Source organism: Mobula birostris, chromosome 3, assembly GCF_030028105.1.
Source record: "Mobula birostris isolate sMobBir1 chromosome 3, sMobBir1.hap1, whole genome shotgun sequence".
NCBI lineage: Eukaryota > Metazoa > Chordata > Chondrichthyes > Myliobatiformes > Myliobatidae > Mobula > Mobula birostris.
The window spans coordinates 196,658,117-196,677,792 of record NC_092372.1 but is presented as its reverse complement, the minus strand read 5'-3'; the positions used below and the strand labels follow the sequence as shown (position 1 = coordinate 196,677,792).

Sequence of the window (19,676 nt, the reverse complement as noted above, 5' to 3'; positions counted from 1 at the left end):
AGAATAAGTTACCCAAGATAACTTTGGAAATGGATTTGAATGGTCCAGAAATTAAGGTCTTGAATTTGGGGAAAGGCGAACTTCAGTATCATGTGACAGGACAATGCAAAGGTTGACTAGGAGCAGCTACTTGCAAATTGTTACATCCAACACTTGGGAATATTTCAAAAGTGAAGTCATGACAACTGAAGGCCAATATGTTTCCTTCAGGGTGAAAGTTAAGAACCACAGGCTAGCACTTTATTCCTTAGGTTGTAGCAGACTGAGAGGTCATCACGTAGAGGTGTATAAAATCATGAAGGGGCACAGATGTGGTGAATACAATCAGTCTCTATCCCAGAGTTGGGGAATCTCAAACTGGAGTTCATAGGTTTAAGGTAAGAGGGGAAAGATTTAAGAGAAATTTTAGGGGAATCTTTTTACATAAAGGATATTAACTATGTGGAATTAGCTGCCCGAGCTACTGGTTGAGGCAGGTGCAATGACAATTTCTAGAAAACATTTGGACAGGTACATGAAATAGAAAGATTCATCTGCCAGATGCTGGAAGATGAGACTGGCTTTGGTGGGGCATCCCACTGAATACTGTGGTGGGTCCTTGACAAGATGGCGAGGAGTTATATGGCGACATTTTGTGGGCAGCTCACAAGACTACAAGCTATTCTACTAAATATGCCTCTTCTGGACCTTAAGCACTGCAATCTGTAGTCCGAAATCTCCTTTTGGGAGGTATGCTTTTGAACTGTCTGAATGATCTGACGTTTATGTGGCCTTTTGAAGGATTCGGTGAACTGGACTCTCAGGACCGCAGGAGTAACCATCTCCACAGTGGCCATTGCTGGGACAGGTTTCAGGGCATACGGAAGCATCACGATCCAAGAGTGGATGTCTAGCCAATTTCTGTATGGGCAAGATTAAGAATATTAAGGCATCAAGGCCAAGTGCGGATGACAAATTGGCGTTCAGCTCACTTCTCCATCTCAGCCAAAATCTTCCACTTGAGTCTGGTTTGACCCATCTCCCTCTCTTCTTGCTGCTACCATCAGACAGGTGGTGCAGGGGTCTTGGGACCACACCACCAGGTTTTGGAGCAGTTGTTGCTCTGCAGCTGCTGGGCTTGAGACAAGCTTCATTCACCTCAGCGCTGAACAAACTCCACAGCTGTGGCCTGCAGCCATCGTGCTGCTGGAATGGCTTCACTTGCTTCTGCGCTGAACTGTCTTCATGGCTGTGGACTCGCCTTTGGGGTCCTTGCTGTTCACCGTCTGTGTATTATTTGTTTACTTTTTTATTGCTTGTGTGATTTGTTTTTTTTTTTGCACATCGGGTGTCTGATGGCCTTTGTTGTGTGTGTTTTTCGTGGATTCTATTGTGCTTTTTTGTCTTGTGCCTGGCTGTAAGGTGATGAAGCTCAGGGTTTAATGTGGAATACATAATTTGATAATAGATTTACGTTAAACTTGCTCCTTGCTCCGGACCCAAAGAGCTAGGAACAAGCTGAGCTTTAACCGATTTAAATGTTGGACCAAATTGGGAATGGTTGGGTTGGGGCTGAATCAATGTGGCTAATCGTGGGCCCAAGAGTGTATCAGCGCAGCAGGACCCAGTTCTGATAGTGAGGAATGGCCTGCTGTTTGGTCAATTTAAGTGCCAGGCCAGATTCATGAGGTCAGGGTGTCAGGCCTAGAGGTGAGGGGTGCTTGCTGTTCCACACGGTTTAATTTGTCTCTGTGCTGAACTGGGGCTGTGACCTGCAAGTAATGGGTCCTGGATTGGCTGCTATGATGGCTGGCTTCATGGCTGTGGACTCATTTTTGTGAATTTCAGTTCTGAATCTTCTTTGCTTGCTTTTATTGTTTGCACTATTTGTTTTTTTTTAATTTCTGCACATTGGGTGTTTGATGCTCTTTTTAAAAATTGATTTATTTGTTTTGTGGCTGCCTGTAAGGAGGGAATCTCAAGGATCTCTATAGTATACAATACTTTGATAATAAATGTACCTTGAACTTTGATCCTGTTAGGCATGGACCAGTCTGGCAGAAGGCCTGCTTCTGTGCTGTACAACGCTATGAACTAGAGCAGGGGTCCCCAACCTTTTTTGCAACGTGGACTGGTTTATTATTGACAATATTCTTGCGGATCAGCCGACCCCGGGGGGATGGGGTAGGGTTGCCAACGGACAAGAGTAGCAGTCAAATGGGTTTTTGTTTACCCCGAGAAAGGCTACAATGACCATGAAGCCTTGCACGGGCACCACTGCACATGCGTGTACGTGCTGATTTTTTTCTACAAATAGTTTTTGGCGATTCTGTACGGGGTGGGGGGTGTTAATCACGACCGGAATATAGGTGATAAGAGGCTAATACACTCAATTTCGTTTCTAAAAGGGTTTATCTAACGAATTTAATATTAAACACACAGCACATATTTTCCTCGCATGAATATAGTGATAAGTCAGTTATCCCGGGAGGACAGGGGAGCTTGAAGTAAGTGTTGAACAAACTTCCAATAGAAGTGGTTGAGGCAGGTTTGATATTATCATTTAAAGAAAAATTGGACAGGAAAGGAATGGAGGGTTATGGGCTGAGTGCAGGTCAGTGGGACTAGGTGAGAGTAGCGTTCGGCACGGACTAGAAGGGCAGAGATGGCCTGTTTCCGTGCTGTAATTGTTATATGATTATATAAGTCACTTATAAGTCAATGGCATCATAACATTTTAAGTAATGTTTGGATATTAAACACACAGCACATATTTTCCCCATATGAACATATAAAATCATTGCAACACACCAATATCGCTGAATCAGTGGGAGCCCTGGGCTTGTTTCTCTGCAACAAGACAGTGCCATCGAGGAGTGAGGGGAGACAGCGATACTCGAACGGGGTTCCTTATGTCCAGTCTATTCTGCAATTTAGTTTTCATTGCATTCATTGCAGAGATATGTTGGAAATGGAAGCAACGTTTTCAGTGCTTTCATGGCTATCTCAGGATATTTAGCCTTGACTTTGATCCGGAATGCCGACAGAGGTGTTATGTCAAACATACTTTTCAGCCCTCCGTCATTTGCAAGCTCGAGGAGTTGATCTCCTTTCCGCGCTGACATGGATGACAAGCGGGTAATGACCTCACGTGCGTTCAAGCTCCACAGTGGGCGTGACAGGGAATGAGGAAAGATGCAGCTGACTTATATCGCCAAGTCATATTGTTTCCTTGCGGCCTGGTAGCACATGCTTTGAGGCCCGGTACCGGTCCGCGGCCCGGTGGTTGGGGACCGCTGAACTAGAGTAATGAACTCTTGATGCCAAGGGAAATTGAAGATTTGATAAAGAAAACTAAAAGGAATTTCATGGCAGATACTGAGAACAGAAAGTGGAAAGCCCTTTGGGGGATGGAAAATATAGGGGATTAAATTAAGAGGGCAGTTGAAAAATTCATGGAGAGGATTGATTAAGTTTTGGAACATGATAAAATTTAAAAAATGAGTTATTATGGGTTTTTGTGGGGACCAAGATCCCGGATACTTTTATTTGAAAAGGACAGTAATGGTAAGTTAATACTTACATGTGAGACAAATGCCAGTGGTAGGAAATTTAATTGAAAATCATCTTAAATCTAGAATTAATATACACTTGGAAAGGCAGGGATTGATCAAAGTGCTTCAGATGCTGGAATTTGGTGCTGACAACACCCACTGGAGGAGCTCAGTGGGTGAGGCAGCACCTGCAGAGGCAGAAAGCTGATCAATGTATTGAGTGGAGAACTTGTGTCTTCCTGATCAAGTATTGTTGGACTTGTATATCAGTACTCAAAGATCCACCATTCATCGAAGATCCTGCACATATTAGACTGTCCAAAGTGCATTACCTTGTCAGGAATAAATTCCATGTGCCTTCTAATGTGGCCATTAATGTGTCCATTAGTTCCATGGACTAATTTTGATTGCTCATTGCTCTCTCATGATGTATATTTACAAATTGTTGTGCCTTGTATAATATTTCTGTCTGTTATCTTGCCCTTTATGTCAGAATAAATTTCCCCCCATGAGATATATTTGTATGCACCCATTTTTCTGAAGAATTTTGGTAATGCTTTCACTGAAGTCGGAAGAATGAGTGTTAAAATTCTTTCTAATGTGGGCATGTGATTTAGACAGAATGTTACTGAGGGATATTTAGTTGCATTGAGGAAGTGTAAATGCAGGTTGTTCCTATATCACCATCTTGAGCATGAAATCCTCTCAGTTGAGATACCCTTTAGCTAACATTTTTAATTAAATAGTATTCCATCATTCATTTATTGTTTCTAAATTTTGACAATTTCATACCACGGTACAACGCAATAAATGAACTTAATTAATTTGTTAACAGTGGCATTGATGTAAATTGAAGTTGTATATTTTTCAGATTATTTTTGTTTACTTTCACAAAGAAGTATTACACACAAATTAAGTCTTTTATGCTTGTATGATATTTGTTTAACTTGAAGATTAGTGAAGCCTCAGAAAGTGATTTGAAAAGACACGTATGTTTGAATGCTATTCATAGACTTCATTTCAGCATTCAACACAATCATTCCTCAGAAACTGATTGGAAAGCTGAGCCTACTGGGCCTGAACACCTCCCTCTGCAACTGGATCCTAGACTTCCTGACTGGGAGACCTCAGTCAATCCAGATTGGAAGCAGCATCTCCAACACCATCACACTGGACATGGGGCCCCCCAGGGCTGTGTGCTCAGTCCACTGCTGTTCACTCTGCTGACCCACGACTGTGCTGCAACACACAGCTCGAACCACATCATCGAGTTCGCCGATGACACGACCGTGGTGGGTCTCATCAGCAAGAATGATGAGTCAGTATACAGAGAGGAGGTGCAGCGGCTAATGGACTGATGCAGAGCCAACAACCTGTCTCTGAATATAAACAAAACAAAAGAGATGGTTGTTGACTTCAGGAGGACGCGGAGCGACCACTCTCCGCTGAACATCGACGACTCCTCCGTAGAGATTGTTAAGAGCACCAAATTTCTTGGTGTTCACCTGGCGGAGAATCTCACCTGGTCCCTCAGCACCAGTTTCATAGCAAAGAAAGCCCAGCAGCGTCTCTACTTTCTGTGAAAGCTGAGAAAAGTCCATCTCCCACCTCCCATCCTCACCACCTTCTACAGAGATTGTATTGAGAGCATCCTGAGCAGCTGCATCACTGCCTGGTTTGGAAATTGCACCATCTCGGATCACAAGACCCTGCAGTGGATAGTGAGGTCAGCTGAGAAGAACACTGGGGTCTCTCTTCCCGCCATTATAGACATTTACACCACGCACTGCATCCGTAAAGTGAACAGCATTATGAAAGACCCCATGCACCCCTCATACAAATTCTTCTCCCTCCTGCCATCTGGCAAAAGGCACCGAAGCATTTGGGCTCTCACGACCAGACGATGTAACAGTTTATTCCCCCAAGCCATCAGACTCCTCAATACCCAGAGCCTGGACTGACACTAACCTACTGCCCTCTACTGTGCCTATTGTCTTGTTTGTTATTTATTGTAATGCCTGCACTGTTTTGTGCACTTTATGCAGTCCTGGGTAGGTCTGTTATCTAGTGTAGTTTTTGTATTGTTTTACGTAGTTCAGTGTAGCTTTTGTATTGTTTCATGTAGCACCATGGTCCTGAAAACGTTGTCTCATTTTTACTGTGTACTGTACCAGCAGTTATGGTCGAAATGACAATAAAAAGTAACTTGACTTGACATGTAGCAGGCAGGTGTCCGAATCGAGTGCAGAAAGACATTTGGGAACATCATGTGGGTGACTACAGCTGGTTCACCTGCATTTCTCCAGAAGCACCGTTCTTTAAATTGCACTTGACAGCCTGAATTGATAGCCATAAGGTATTGAGGTGGATTAAACTGGTAGTGATGTGTACAAATGCCGTGTAACATCCAGCTGTGAGAAACATCCCAAGTATTGCTACGATCTCAGCTTGCAATCATTCACTGTAGTGCTGCTATCACATATCGTACTATTTACCTCATGTCATCATTTATGAAGATGAACTGGAATCACTTTACTTTGGATAGGCAGTTAATTTATGTGACTCACTCTTTTTACGGCTTGTAGTCTACCTCGGGCAATTCTAAGCCTTTTTAAAAAAATGTTTCAATTTCCTGGCACTAACTGCTGTCAGCAGGAATAATTTGTGAGAATTGTTAAAAGTGACTTGATATAGTTTACACTAATTAAACTGTAACACTAGCTGCCTGCTGCACTAGTTTAAAGTAATTCAACAGGATAGCAAATACTAACTGAATTAAGAGTTCAGGACTTTGTATCTTCCATGTAAAGTGTTGAGCGAAATTTTCTAGTGCCAAATAATAAGATGCTGAAAATAAATTATTACACAATAAATTTATAGCTCCTTCGTAGTACTGGGCTTTACGTTGCCCCTCCAAATTTTCACGGAATCTCAACATGATTACAGTACAAGCACGAGCCCTTTTGTCCCTCATAGTAACTCTGTGCAAGGGTAGTTCAGCTTGTTCCACTGCCCCACCCTTTACCCAAAACACTGCAAATTCTTTCCTTTTAGGTGTACACCCAGGTCCCTTTGAATATTAGGGATTAATTTTCTTCCAGAACCAACCTTAGTGCACTTTATACACTAACCAATCTCAATATAAACTGAAAAAATTCTCTTTGTAAACTTTGGTAATCACACTCATTCCTTGTCCCCAGATTTTTGTCATCTTGCAGATGGGTAGAGCTATCTATTCTATGTATTTTGCGCAGGTATCCATTATGCATACTTGCGGGGTGGAGATATGTTCCTACCAAAGGAGGTATAAAGTACTCCTTCCCTCCGCTAACCTGCAGGTCACCTTTGGGCAATGTGTAGCACCTACTTACACCCCCCACCCCCCAGCCCCCAACCGGTCAGGGTTACATGAAGCCATGAAGCCATGGGAGCAGCTGCTGGATGGTCCTGAGAGCAGCTGGTACAGATCACAGGTCCTGGTTATGCAACCACTGAGGCCTGGCAGACAATCTCTGAAGAGTATTGATAATGGCTGGGGTCACCCGTCTTGTAAAGACATGGCCCAAAAGAAGGCAATGGCAAACTGCTTCTGTAGAAACATTTGTCAAGAATAATCATGGTTGTGGAAAGGCCATAATTGCCCATGTCATGTGACAAGGCACAAAATGAATGAATAGTCCATTACACATTTACTGCTTGCATTGAGAGTAATTAATTTTAAGTGTGGAAAATAAATTGTCAAAGTTTAATATTCGAAGTACATTTATTATCAAAGTATGCAAGGAGTATGCAGACCTGAGACTCATCTTCCCACATGCAGCCACGAAACACAGAAATTCTTACTACAATATTCATCCAATAGAATATTCAATACATATATTCTGAGCAATGGCCTCAAACACTTTAAATATGTGTTTGCTTTCCTCTTCAGATTTAAATTGGTGTGATTGAAAAGACGTTTGTACTTTTTGAATATGCAGAAGACTGATAGCTAAATAATTAAAACAAAATAAAATGGCAAAGAAACTCTTGGTTCAGGTGCAATGTCTGTGTCTTCAGGATGTCTCCCAAACCCCTGAGAAGCTATGAATTGCGTAAATTAGAGTAAACAGAATACCAAATGGAATGCCTATCTTGTTGATCCATTTTGAGGGTGTTTCAAGAAAAAATGTTATCTGAGCACCTGCAGAAGTCCTAATCTTTTAACAATGCTCTTCGATCTTTTATGCCCACCTGTACAAGCAGTTGTGATCTTGATTTAATTAAAAATCAACACCTCCAAAAACACAGATTGCTATTAAAATGTGCAAGTTGAGGATGAGTGCATTGGGCTTGGAGTTTGATTTAATTGAATAGTTCTTGTATTCCATGAGTTTAGTTGTTAATGAAGCTTTTCCTCACAAGAAGTGAACTGAATATTCTGCTACTCTGTGTTTTTCGATTTTACGATATGAAGGTCTGAAGTGTTTTTCACTAACTTGGTTTGAAATTCTAGGTTTAATTAAGCTGCAGAACAGCAATGGTTATCAGTGTTTTTTAGAACAAACAGAATAGGTTGTGTTTAGTTTGTGCTTAATTTCAGACAGTGTTTTGGAAAAAATGGAAATATCACTTTGTGCAGCATTAACATTTTAAGGTAAAACACAAAATGTGGATTTTTTTTGTAATTGATGTTTTAATATATTTCAATGTACTTGTCATAGATTGACCTGAGTTTTGTGTCCACATTGAAATGCCCAATCTTTATTAATGAAACGTGGTTTTCAAAAGCCAAACTGAATGTTAATATAAATGTATTGCTATAACAGGAGATAATTTTGCTTAGTACTTTATGTATCGTATAATTCAAGTGTTAAATGAAGATCTGTCATCATTTTCTTGTAGGACCCTAGGGTTACTGGTGAAGCGTCTGGAGAAAGGTGGTAAAGCCGAGCGGGAAAAACTGTTCAATGAGAATGACTGCATCGTCAAAATAAATGGTGGTGATTTGCGAAATATACGATTTGAACAGTATGTATCTGCACGGTGTATATTCCTATGCTGTATTACAAGGTGGATACATAGTTCATATCTCGTTTGGTTTAAGTAATTGCACTATCTTTTATCTTTGAATATAATTTCATTTTTTAAAAATGTGCATGAACTGGTACCTGACTGCTAATCTCTCAGCGTACATAAATATTAAATGTCACATGTAAATAAAAGTTCAATCAATTTAATATTTAGTGAGTTGGTGCATTTGCATAAAAAGCCTTCAATGCTGTGTAATTAAAGAATATAATTATGTTAATAATCTCTATCAAGACTGATGGGTTTAATTTGTTAATTTCTCTTCTTTCTTATACCAGAGCGCAACATATGTTTCGCCAAGCCATGCGTTCACATGTTATTTGGTTCCATGTGGTCCCTGCAGCAAATAAAGAGCAGTATGAACAAGTTCCTTTGGGTGATAAAAATGTCAGCTATTCCAGTCGAATCAATATGGATACTCAGGGCAATGATCGAAAGAGTGCTATTAACGCAAGTCTTGATGAAACACCCCAGAGATTGTCTCGAACAACAAATGAGGCAGATCAGACTGCTTCTTATTCTCACCTACCTCACAATCAGAATTCAGCATCAAAACCTCCGACAGGTCAGAACCTGACTCCCCAAAGAATTAGTTCTACACCTACCACAAGCTTTAGCACCAAAAAAGTCGGGAAGAAGCTCAATATTCAGCTGAAGAAAGGTAAGAGAGTGATATGTGCCTTAAAGCTGCACCACTTAAAACCTGATTATTGAAGAGATTTTGCTTCTGTTAAATAAATTGAAAGATATGGAGACATATTGTGAATTGAACAGATAAATATTTTTAAGTTGGCAAGGATCAATTCAAATGGCTGCTTTAAGGATTCAGTGAATGAACAGCTTTTTCTCAGGCTGGTTAATGAGAGGTTGATATTATTGGCAATGATGGCATTTTTGATTCATTCCTAATGGTTCCTGAATTCTGGTGACAATTAAGAGTTAACCATACTGAGTCTGGTCCAGTAATGCCCCAGATCAGCAGAGATGTAGATTTTGTTCCCTGAACCACATCAGTAGCACTGTTACATAACTAATTTGATACATTAACCTGAGACATATGATTTTCAATCTTGAGGACATCAAGATGTAATGGTGTTTTTGACTCTTACTTGCAATAACTGATGTCTGAAGCAAAAGAAGTGGGGAAAAATAAGTAACTGTCCCTCATTCTGTTCTGGCAGACGGTGAATGGAACACTTTCACGTTGTGTGTTATATTTCTGCTGGCTTTGATACTAGTAGATGCTTGAAACCTTGGGACTGAAATTAGTTTATTAATGTTACATGCACCACGGTACAGTGGAAAGCTTGATTTGTCTGTTGTTCATCTATATCAATTCATTGAACAGTGCGTTGGGGTAGTACAAGGTAAAAGGTGCAGCAGGAGGTGTAGCATCAACTGAGAAAATGCAGTGCAGGTAGACAAAAAGGTGCAAGGTCGTAACAAGGTTAGAATATGAGGTAAGGAGTCCATTTTCTCACACGAGGGGACCATTCTTATCACAGCGGGGTGGAAGCTTTCCTTGAGTCTTGTGTTCTCTGCTTTTCAGGTTTTGTATCTTCTGCTCAGTGGAAGAGGGGAGAATGGAGAATGTCTCGGATCAGTGGGAGGCAGGTCTTTGATTATAGTGGCTGCTTTACTGAGGAAGTGAGAAGTATATACAGAAGTATGAACAGAAAAATTTGGAATACTTAACAGTTCAAAGAGAAACAGGGTTGGTGATCTTTCATCAGGATTGGTGGAGAAATTATGAATGCAACAAGTTCAAAGCTACAGAGGAAGAAGGGCCCATTGACTAGGGGAAAAGCAAAGGGCTCAGAGTGATGTGAAAGGATTGACCTCTTTGAATGATGGTGCTCTCACCTGAGAGACCATGGTAAATGTAAGGTAATAATGAAAAATATATCTGAAAGATATTTAAATATGATATGTGAATTCTGAAATAGCAGAAAAGTAGAAAAGAAAGCTAAATGCAAGAAATGTGCGATATAAGATTGGAATGGCTGGTAACCTAAAATAGTTGAATTCAGTCTTGAGCTTTGAAGTTTGTCATGAATCAAGTCAGGTGTAGTTCCTTAAATTTGATTTCAGACTTTTTGGAACAGGGCAGGAGGTTAGAGTTGAGAGTGGGATGAGTAATTAAAGTGATGGTTAAAAAAATCATATTTTGGAGTTGTTTATAGTAGATTAGAAAACCACATGCAAGGATATGACAGTAAACTGCCACTGGCTAACATTTAAAGAATTAGTACACAGTTTGCAAGTAATACATTATCCCTTTAAGGCAAAACAGCCCGACTGGTCCAGCTGTGGATATCATGAGGGTTTAAACATGGAAAATGATCAAAGGAAAAAGCTTATAATGCAGTAAAAGTGAGGATTGGGAAAATGTTAAATTCAGCAAAGGAGGACAAAGGGAAGTGATAAGGTAGGGAAAAGCAAAATGTTAATATAGGCTGGTATGAATCAGCAAAATGATGTCAGCACTTCTGTCCATATATGGTGTGAGAAAAGAAGAGGATTAGCATACATTAATTATACTGGGGTAAATGATGAAATTAAACAAACCATTTCTGCCTGCATTCATAGAAGAAGGCAAAGAAAAACTGAGTAGAGTGGAGGGTGACAGACCTAGATTTAATCTGTTCAAAGAAATTACCAACAGTATAAAAGTAGTAATGGAGGAATTACTAGGACTGTAAAAGTGATAGATTGCCCAGACCTTCATCATCAGCATCTGTCCTCTCCCACTTTCCCCTCTTTACCACCTCCTCCTCACCTACCTCGCCCCAGCACTGTGCTCCATATCATACCCCCACAAACCTTATGACTCCCCCTCCTCCTTACCCACCCCACACTCTGCAGGGAAGGAGGAGGTGCTGTGGGTGAGTGATATGATGGAGGGGGAGTAATAAGGCTCTGAGGAGGTAAATGATATGGTGCAGGGGGCTGGGGAGAGGCAGGTGAGGAGGAGATTGGTGCAGAGGGGGGCTGTGGGAGAGGAAAGGCAGCTATGACAAAGGTAATTAGATACTACACTGAGTTATGCCAGGGAAGGTGGGAGGATAAGTACAGGGCCCTGGTGGAGGACATTGTCAAATAGTGCAAGCTGAATCATCTGCAGCTCAACATCAGTAAGACAAAGGAGATGATGATGGACTTTAGGAAGACCAAGCCTGCACTGCTCCCTGTTACTATTGACGGTGAGGATGTGGATGTGGTAAGGAAGTGCAAGTACTTGGGGTACACCTGGATGACAGACTTGAGTGGAGCACCAGCACAGAGGCTGTATACAGGAGGGGCCAGAGTCACCTCTACTTCCTGAGGAGACTGAGGTCCTTTGGGGTGTGCCAGCCTCTCCTTCACATGTTCCACCAATCTGTTGTTGCCAGTACAATCTCCTGTGCGGCAGTATGCTGGGGCAATGCCATCAACATGGGTGGTGCCAACGGGCTCAATAAACTGATTAGAAAGGCTGGCTCTGTTATAGGAATCAAACTGGACACACTGGAGGCTGTGGTAGAACAAAGGACCCTCTGGAAAATCCTGGTAATTCTGGGCAATGTTTCTCACCCTCTGCATTCCACCTTGGCTGAACAGAGGAGCACTTTTAGTAATAGACTAAGACAACTGAGCTCCTCCAAAGAGCGCTATATGAGGTCAGTCTTACATTTGGCCATTAGGCTCTATAATGAGTCAACCTATAGCTGGGGAAGTGATGACCCCCTCCTGTTGGATTGTTTGAGGCAACTTATTTTTAAAGTATTCTTTCTTCTATTCTCATATTTATATCTGTGCACTTGTAATGCTACTGTGACACTGTAATTTCTTTTGGGATCAATAAAGTATCTATCTAATCAGGTCTAATCTCTACCTTCTTAGAAGTTTGCAAAGATTTGACATCATCTAAAACTTTGACAAACTTCTATAGATATATGGTGGAGAGTATATTGATTTGGTTGTGTCATGGCCTGGTATGGGAAACACCAATGCCTTTGTATGGAAAAGTCTACAAAAAAGTAGTTGATATGGCCTTGTCCAACATGGGTAAAGCTGTCTCCAACATTTAACAAATGAATATGAAGAGCTATTACAGGAAGGCAGCATCTGGTTGTGAAGGATCCTCACCATACAGGCCATGGTCTCTTTTCACACCTGCCATCAGGAAGAAGGCACAGGAGCTTCAGGACTCATACCACCAGATTCAGGAACAGTTACTAACTCTCAGCCATCAGCTTCTTGAACCAGAGGGGGATTACTTCACATGCCCCAGTACTGAATTATTCCCACGAACCATGGACTCACCTTCAAGGACTCTGCATCTCATGCCTTCGATATTTATTGATTAATGATTTATTGTTATTTTTATTATTTTTTTCTTCTCTTTCTTTTTGTATTTGCACAGTTTGGTTTCCTTATGCTCGTTGGTTGTCGTCCGTCCTGTTGGGTGCGGTCTTTCATTGATTCTATTGTGGTTCTTGTATCTACTGTGATTGCCTGCAAGAAAGTTAATCTTAGGGTTGTATATGGTGACATAGATGTACTTTGATAATAAAGTTGCTTTGAACATTGACCCATTTTTTTCACCTGTCCTGTTATCTCAGCTGGATGGCTGCTTAATTCTGTTTGTTGTTTCAGCTTTGCAATGCTAAACACTTTTCAGGTGGCATGCAAATCCATGGTTTTGGTAGAGATACAAATCTTGTTATCTCGCTTGTCCCCTTTTCTCTGATCTTGCTTAACTATGGCATTCGCCTTCTTTCAGACCTCAAAATGACATCACCTGCTGTGCGTGTGTGCGCATTCCTTTCCCTCAGTACTAGCATTCTTGTGGATAGTTGAACTGCAGTCTGATATTGGTGCTTAATTACTGCAAACTGGGCTGATGTTGTCCAAATTAATTTCATCCAAAAGCATAGAAAGGCCAGATGGAAAAGGTGCTTTTATCAACTGGCATTGCATTGAAATCTAATGACATACTTAAAAATCAAAATAAGTTACAGTTGTAGCAGAATCTGCGCTGACTGAAATAAATTCAGTGTGAGTGACAGTAATCCTTGTTCAAGCGTCTTCCTGATATACCTCATATCAACTTTGAACATGCTTGTTAAACAATAATAAGGACTTTGCTTTAGACTAAAACATCTGAAGCAATGTTTGTAATTGTTATAGATGCTCCATGTTTGAGTTTTTCATTGGTATTTCATGCAGGCAATCATCTTGCCAGAAATTCATATATATCCATTCTAATTATTAAATAAGGTCACTGATCCATTTCAGTCAACATGAGATGTTTACCTGCCATGATGGAGGGTAATTGTCATTCATTTGTCTCATTGAAAGGTCAGATACTGAACTTTATAGCTTGCAGATCTTTGAGCTGTGCAAAGGCATTTGCTATTTTTGAATTTCTGCATCTAATATGTTACAGAACCTTTTCAAAAACTAAACAAAATATTGAAGCACTTCTTTTGCCTCTTCATCTTCTCCGATTCATTCCCTGTCTAATTGTTAAGATCAATAAGTTGCATTTAAATTTTCCTTCAAACTTTTTCCTATTTCCCAAATGTAACAACTTGGGTAATTCATTATTTCTGCAATCACAAAAGATTTACAAAGAAAAAGATTTGTTTTATTTGTACCAACCACATCGAAACATACATTGATAAAAACGACATCTATGTGAATCCTTGCAGCATCCGGTGACCCTGTGATCTCTGTCTCAGAAGCCAATGTCAGAACATCTTTCAAGAGGGTGAACCCTCAAGACGCATCAACCGCTGATGGTGTACCTGGTAGGGCTCTGAAAACCTGTGCAAACTAACTGGCAGGAGTGTTTAAGGACATCTCCGATCTCTCACTGCCACAGTCGGGTCTTCCCAACTGCTTCAGAAGGACAGCCATCATACCAGTGCCTAGGAAGAACAGCAGATGCAATCTTGCTGGCTCTCCACTCAGCTTTGTATTACCTGGACAGCAGCAATACTTATGTCACGTAGCTGTTTATTGACTCCAGCTCAACGTTCAATACAATCAAACCCTCCATTCTAACCAAAAAGCTCCTGGGCCTCAGAATCTCCCTCTGCATCTGGATATTTGATGTCCTCACAAGGAGGTTACAGTCTGTGTGGTCAGAAATAGCAATTCTTTGCTGATGATCAATATATAGCGCACCTCAAAGATGTATACACCCATGACTGTGTGGCTAGGCATAGCTCAAATCCCTTCTCTAAATTTGTAAATTTGTTGATGATACAACTGTTGTTGGCAGAACACAAACAAGAGAAAGTCTGAAGATGCTGGCAATCTGAGCAACACACACAAAATGCGGGAGGAACTCAGCAGACCAGGCAGTATCTAGGGAAAAAAGTACAGTCTACGTTTTGGCCGAAAACCTTTGGGGGCCCGAAACGTAGACTGTACTTTTTCCCATAGATGCTGCCTGGCCTACTGAGTTCACCTAGCATTTTGTGATTGTTAGCAGAATTTCAGATGGTGATAAGGAGGCAGACAGGAGTGCGATAGATCAGCTGGTTGACTGGTGTTTTAGCTACAGCCTTACACTTCATGTTTGTAAGACCAAGGAATTGATTGTGGACTTCAGGAAAGATTGGTCACGGGAACACACACCAGTCCTCATCAAGGGATCAGAGGTGGAAAGGGTGAGCAGTTTCAAGTTCCTGGATGTCAACATTTCTGAGGATCTATCCTCGCCCAATAAGTAGAGGTGCAATTACTAAAAAAGCATGGCTGCGGCTATATTCCATTATGAATTTGAAGAGAATTGGTATGTCACCAAAGACACTTGCAAATTTCTACAGATGTACCGTGGATAGCAATCTAACTGGTTGCATCATGGTACGGAGACGCCAGTGCTCAGGATCAGAAAAAGCTGCATAAAGTTGCAAACTTAGCCAGCTCCATCATGGGCAGCAGCCTCCCCAGCATCCAGGACTCCTTCAAAAAGGCGACATGCATCATTTAGGGCCCCATCATCCAGGACATGCCTTCTTCTCATGCTACCATCAAAGAGAAAGCACAGGAGCCAGAAGGCACGCACATCATTTCAGGAACAGCATTTTTCCCTCTGCCATCATACTTCTGAGTGGACAGTGAACTCATGAATACTTTGTGTCAGTACTTTTCCCCTCTCTTTTATAATACTTATTTAATTTATCTTTATATACATATATACTTACTGTAATTTATAGTTTTATTACTATGTATTGCTATATCGTCCTGGCTATCCCTCAAGGTTGAGGATGATGGTCTTCGTTCTGTTGATCTATTTATGGTCTCTCAAGTGGCTTATGAGTCCAATCTTGGCTTTGAAAGTTCTTCCGCATTCAGGACAGGTAGTTCCAGATGGCAGATCGGGCTTTGGTTGTTGCTGCCTCTCTTTCCCCTTTGCTGTTCCTTCTCAGATGATGGCTTGCCAGAGTTTCCTGTCCTTGGCATTGGTTTCCCAATTGTTGATGTTGATGTTACATTTCTTCATTTTGGCTTTTAAGACGTCTTTGAATCTCTTCTGTTTTCCGTCTCTGTTATGTTTGCCTTCTCTAAGCTGGGAGTAGAAGATTTGTTTTGGCAGACGTTCGTCTTTCATCCGAACGACATGACCGCTCCATCTTAGTTGGTTCTTGATGACGTAGGCTTCAATGCTTGTTGTTTTTGCTTCATTTAGCACACTGACGTTGGTTCTTCTATTTTCCCTACTGATATTGCTGCCACAAAACAGCAAGTTTCGTGACATATGCCAGTGATATTTTTCTTGATTCTGAAATGTGTTGTGTCAATGACCAGTGCATACTGAGATATGCAGGGGGCAGCCCACAAGTTTTAGCACGTTTCTGGCACCAACAAAGGCAGGCCTACATTTACCAAACCAAACTTGTATATTTGGAATATACAAGAATGTGGGAGAAAGCCAGAGAACCTGGAGGAAACTCATCCAGTCACAGGGCCAATATACAGTCTCTTTATAGATACTGCAGGGATTGAAGTCCGATCTTACAGCAGGCGCTGTAAAATGCTATGCTAACCATGACACTGCTGTGCTACCCGTGTTTTTCTAGCACATTTCTTACTTCATCACTAACTCATCTTCTATAGTTCTTGTAACCTTATTGGACCTCACCAATCAAAGTTCAAAGTAAATTTATTATCGTACATAAATGTCACCATATACTATCCAGAGTTTATTTTCCTGCGGGCATTCACATTAAGTACAAAGAAACACAATAGAATCAGTGAAAAGCCGGACACAGTAAAGACAGAAAAGCAACCAATATACAAAAGACAACAAACTGCCCAAATGCACAAAGAAAATAATAATAATAAATATTGAGAATATGAGATGTAGAGTCCTTAAAATTGTGGAATCAGTTCTCTTTGGGGTGAGTGAAGTTATCCGCTCTGGTTCAAGAGCCTGATGGTTGAGGGATAATAACTCTTCCTGAAGCCGGTGGTGTGAGACTTGAGGCTCCTGAACTTCCTTCCTGATGGCAGCAGTGAGAAGAGAGCATGGTGGGGGTCCTTGATGATGGATGCTGCTTTCCTGCAACAGTGCTCCTTGTACATGTGCTCAATGGTGGGGAGGGCTTTATCCCTGATGGACTGGGCTGTATCCAATTACTTCTTTGTTATTGAGATGCTGCACAAAGTATCTTCAAGCCTCACTGCCCAGCAATCCTATAATTCCAGCCTAATTACGGGGCAATTTACAATGACCAATTAATCCACCAACCAGTAGGTCTTTGGACCGTGGGAGGAAAGGGGAGCACAGGTGCACTGCAAGGCTGCATGCTTAAGCCCCTATGCTGCTCATGTGGTTACGGGGAGAACATACAAACTCGATACAAGCAGCGCTGGGAATTGAACCTGGGTTCCTGTACTCACCTCTCTGTTGCAATGCTGCCCATTGTAGCATCAGTCAGCCAGATTTTCAATCTTCCTGTCTATATGCTGACTTGCCACCACTTTTGATTTGGCCAATGACTGTGGTGTTGTCAGCAAACTGAAATATGGCGTTGGAGCTGTTCTTAGCCACACAGTCAGAAGTGAGCAGCATAGGGGCTTAAGCATGCAGCCTTGCAGTGCACCTGTGCTGATGGTGATTGTGCAGGAGATTGTGGACAGCAATGTCCAAGGCTCTTGTGTATAGTTCCCCAGGTTTTGTATTGCAGTGTAACTTGATACTTTACAATTTTGTTGACATTTGTATGCAGAGTAAAAGAAGGATGCAGCATGCTGTGATCTGAGCTATGTGCCTATGATGTCTGAAAATAAAAGTCAACCTCTTGCAGTGAAACAACACAATAGTACAACCAAACAACTTTCTGCATATGTTCTGAAACTTTATTGAATTTTGCCTGAAGGCTAAGAATATGCTTTGCAGTTTCCTTTCATTTAACATATGAAAGACCTGGTACAATGCATAGATTTTATGCATTGTCAAAAATTGTAGGATTTTTTTTTTCCCAGAGAGAGTTTGCGTTCCTCCATCTGAAATTTATATGTTTATTCTATTATTAATGATCATTTAATCTCCTTTAATCGAACTACAATTTCTGTGTTGCTTTGGCAGGTCCCGAAGGTCTTGGGTTCAGCATCACATCACGAGATGTCCCCGTTGGTGGTTCGGCACCGATTTATGTGAAAAATATCCTTCCAAAAGGTGCAGCCATCCAAGATGGCAGGCTGAAGGCAGGAGACCGCCTTCTAGAGGTGTGTTGAAACACAAATACACAAATTGTCAGATTTTACTTTAAAAATGATTGTGTACCATGAGTGACTTAAGCATGTGCATCATTCTGAAGGTGGAGCGAATGCACAAGAACCGTGTGTACAGAGTTGATTATGGTATTGTAGTGTGCATGATTTGGGATTTTTTTGCATGATGTATATGTAAATTATATATGCTCAGTGGCCACTTTGTAAGGTAACTCCTCTACATAATAAATGGCCACGGACTGTATGTTAGTGGTCTTCTGCTGCTGTAGCGCATCCACTTTAAGGTTTGATGTGCTGTGCGTTCAGAATGCTCTTCTGAACACCACTGTTGTAAGGTGGTTACTAAGTTACTCTTGCCTTCCTGTCAGCTTGAACCAGTCTGGTCATTCGTTCTTCAATGACCTTGTTCATCAACAAGGCATTTTTGCCCACAGAACTGGTGCTCAGAGGGTGTTTTTGTTTTACGCATGTTCCCTTTCAACTCTAAAGACTGTGCGTGCATGAAAATTCCAAGAGATCAGCAGTTTCTGAGATACTAACACCATCCCATTTGGCACAAACAATCACTCCATGATCAAAATCACTGGGATCACATTTCCTGGCCATTCTGATTGTTTGGTCTGAACAACAATTGAATGTCTTGGCCATGTCTGCATGCTTTTATGCATTGAGCTGCTGCCACAAGATTAGCTGGCCAGATATTTGCATTAACGAGCAGGTGTACTTGGTGTACCTAATAAAGTGGCCGGTGAGTGGGTGGGTGGGCGTGTGAGAGAGAGAGGATGTGTGTGTAACATTAAATTCAACAGAAGCATTGTATTTTGTGCATCATATTAGTTGGTAACTTATGCAGTTTTATATTTGTGTTGTTAACTTCTATTCCTCTGCTTTTAAAATAGTTTTATGATTTTTGTTATATACTTATTATAAACCATAGTCATTATGATATGTTGAAATATAAACAGCATTCTCATAACTACAGTGTAATAATATCTGCTGAAAATAAAGAAGATATAATTGTATTGAAATGTATGTAATAATAGAAAGGATGAATCTAACTGTCAGTTTGCTGTTTGATGTCAGTGGTTCAAAATATTTTGGAATGATATAACCAAAACAAAAATCTCAGTTATTTCAAACAAACTTCCGCTTGGATACCAATGTTCTGAGAAACTGCAGATGAAGCAATATTAAGTAGAACATAAAGATTCACTTGACTTGTCACATGGGAACAACAAAACATACAGTGAAGAGCATTGTTTGTGTCAACAGCCAGCTCAATGTGTGTTATGCTGGGGGTAGCCCGCACGTGTTGCTGTACTTTCAGCGCTGTCATAACCC

At 41.0% G+C, this 19,676-nt stretch overlaps 1 protein-coding gene across 7 annotated transcripts in view; it reads left to right on the top strand.

Annotated features, from left to right (window-relative positions):
* The window catches only part of pard3aa (par-3 family cell polarity regulator alpha, a), an 881,596-nt gene that overhangs the window by 513,780 nt on the left and 348,140 nt on the right, over nt 1-19,676 (top strand). For all 7 annotated transcript variants that reach the window (XM_072253986.1, XM_072253983.1, XM_072253982.1 and 4 more), the window contains 3 exons: nt 8,418-8,543; nt 8,882-9,264; nt 18,190-18,329. In XM_072253986.1, the coding sequence (XP_072110087.1) occupies nt 8,418-8,543; nt 8,882-9,264; nt 18,190-18,329 (649 nt within the window). The remainder of the gene's footprint in view (nt 1-8,417; nt 8,544-8,881; nt 9,265-18,189; nt 18,330-19,676) is intronic.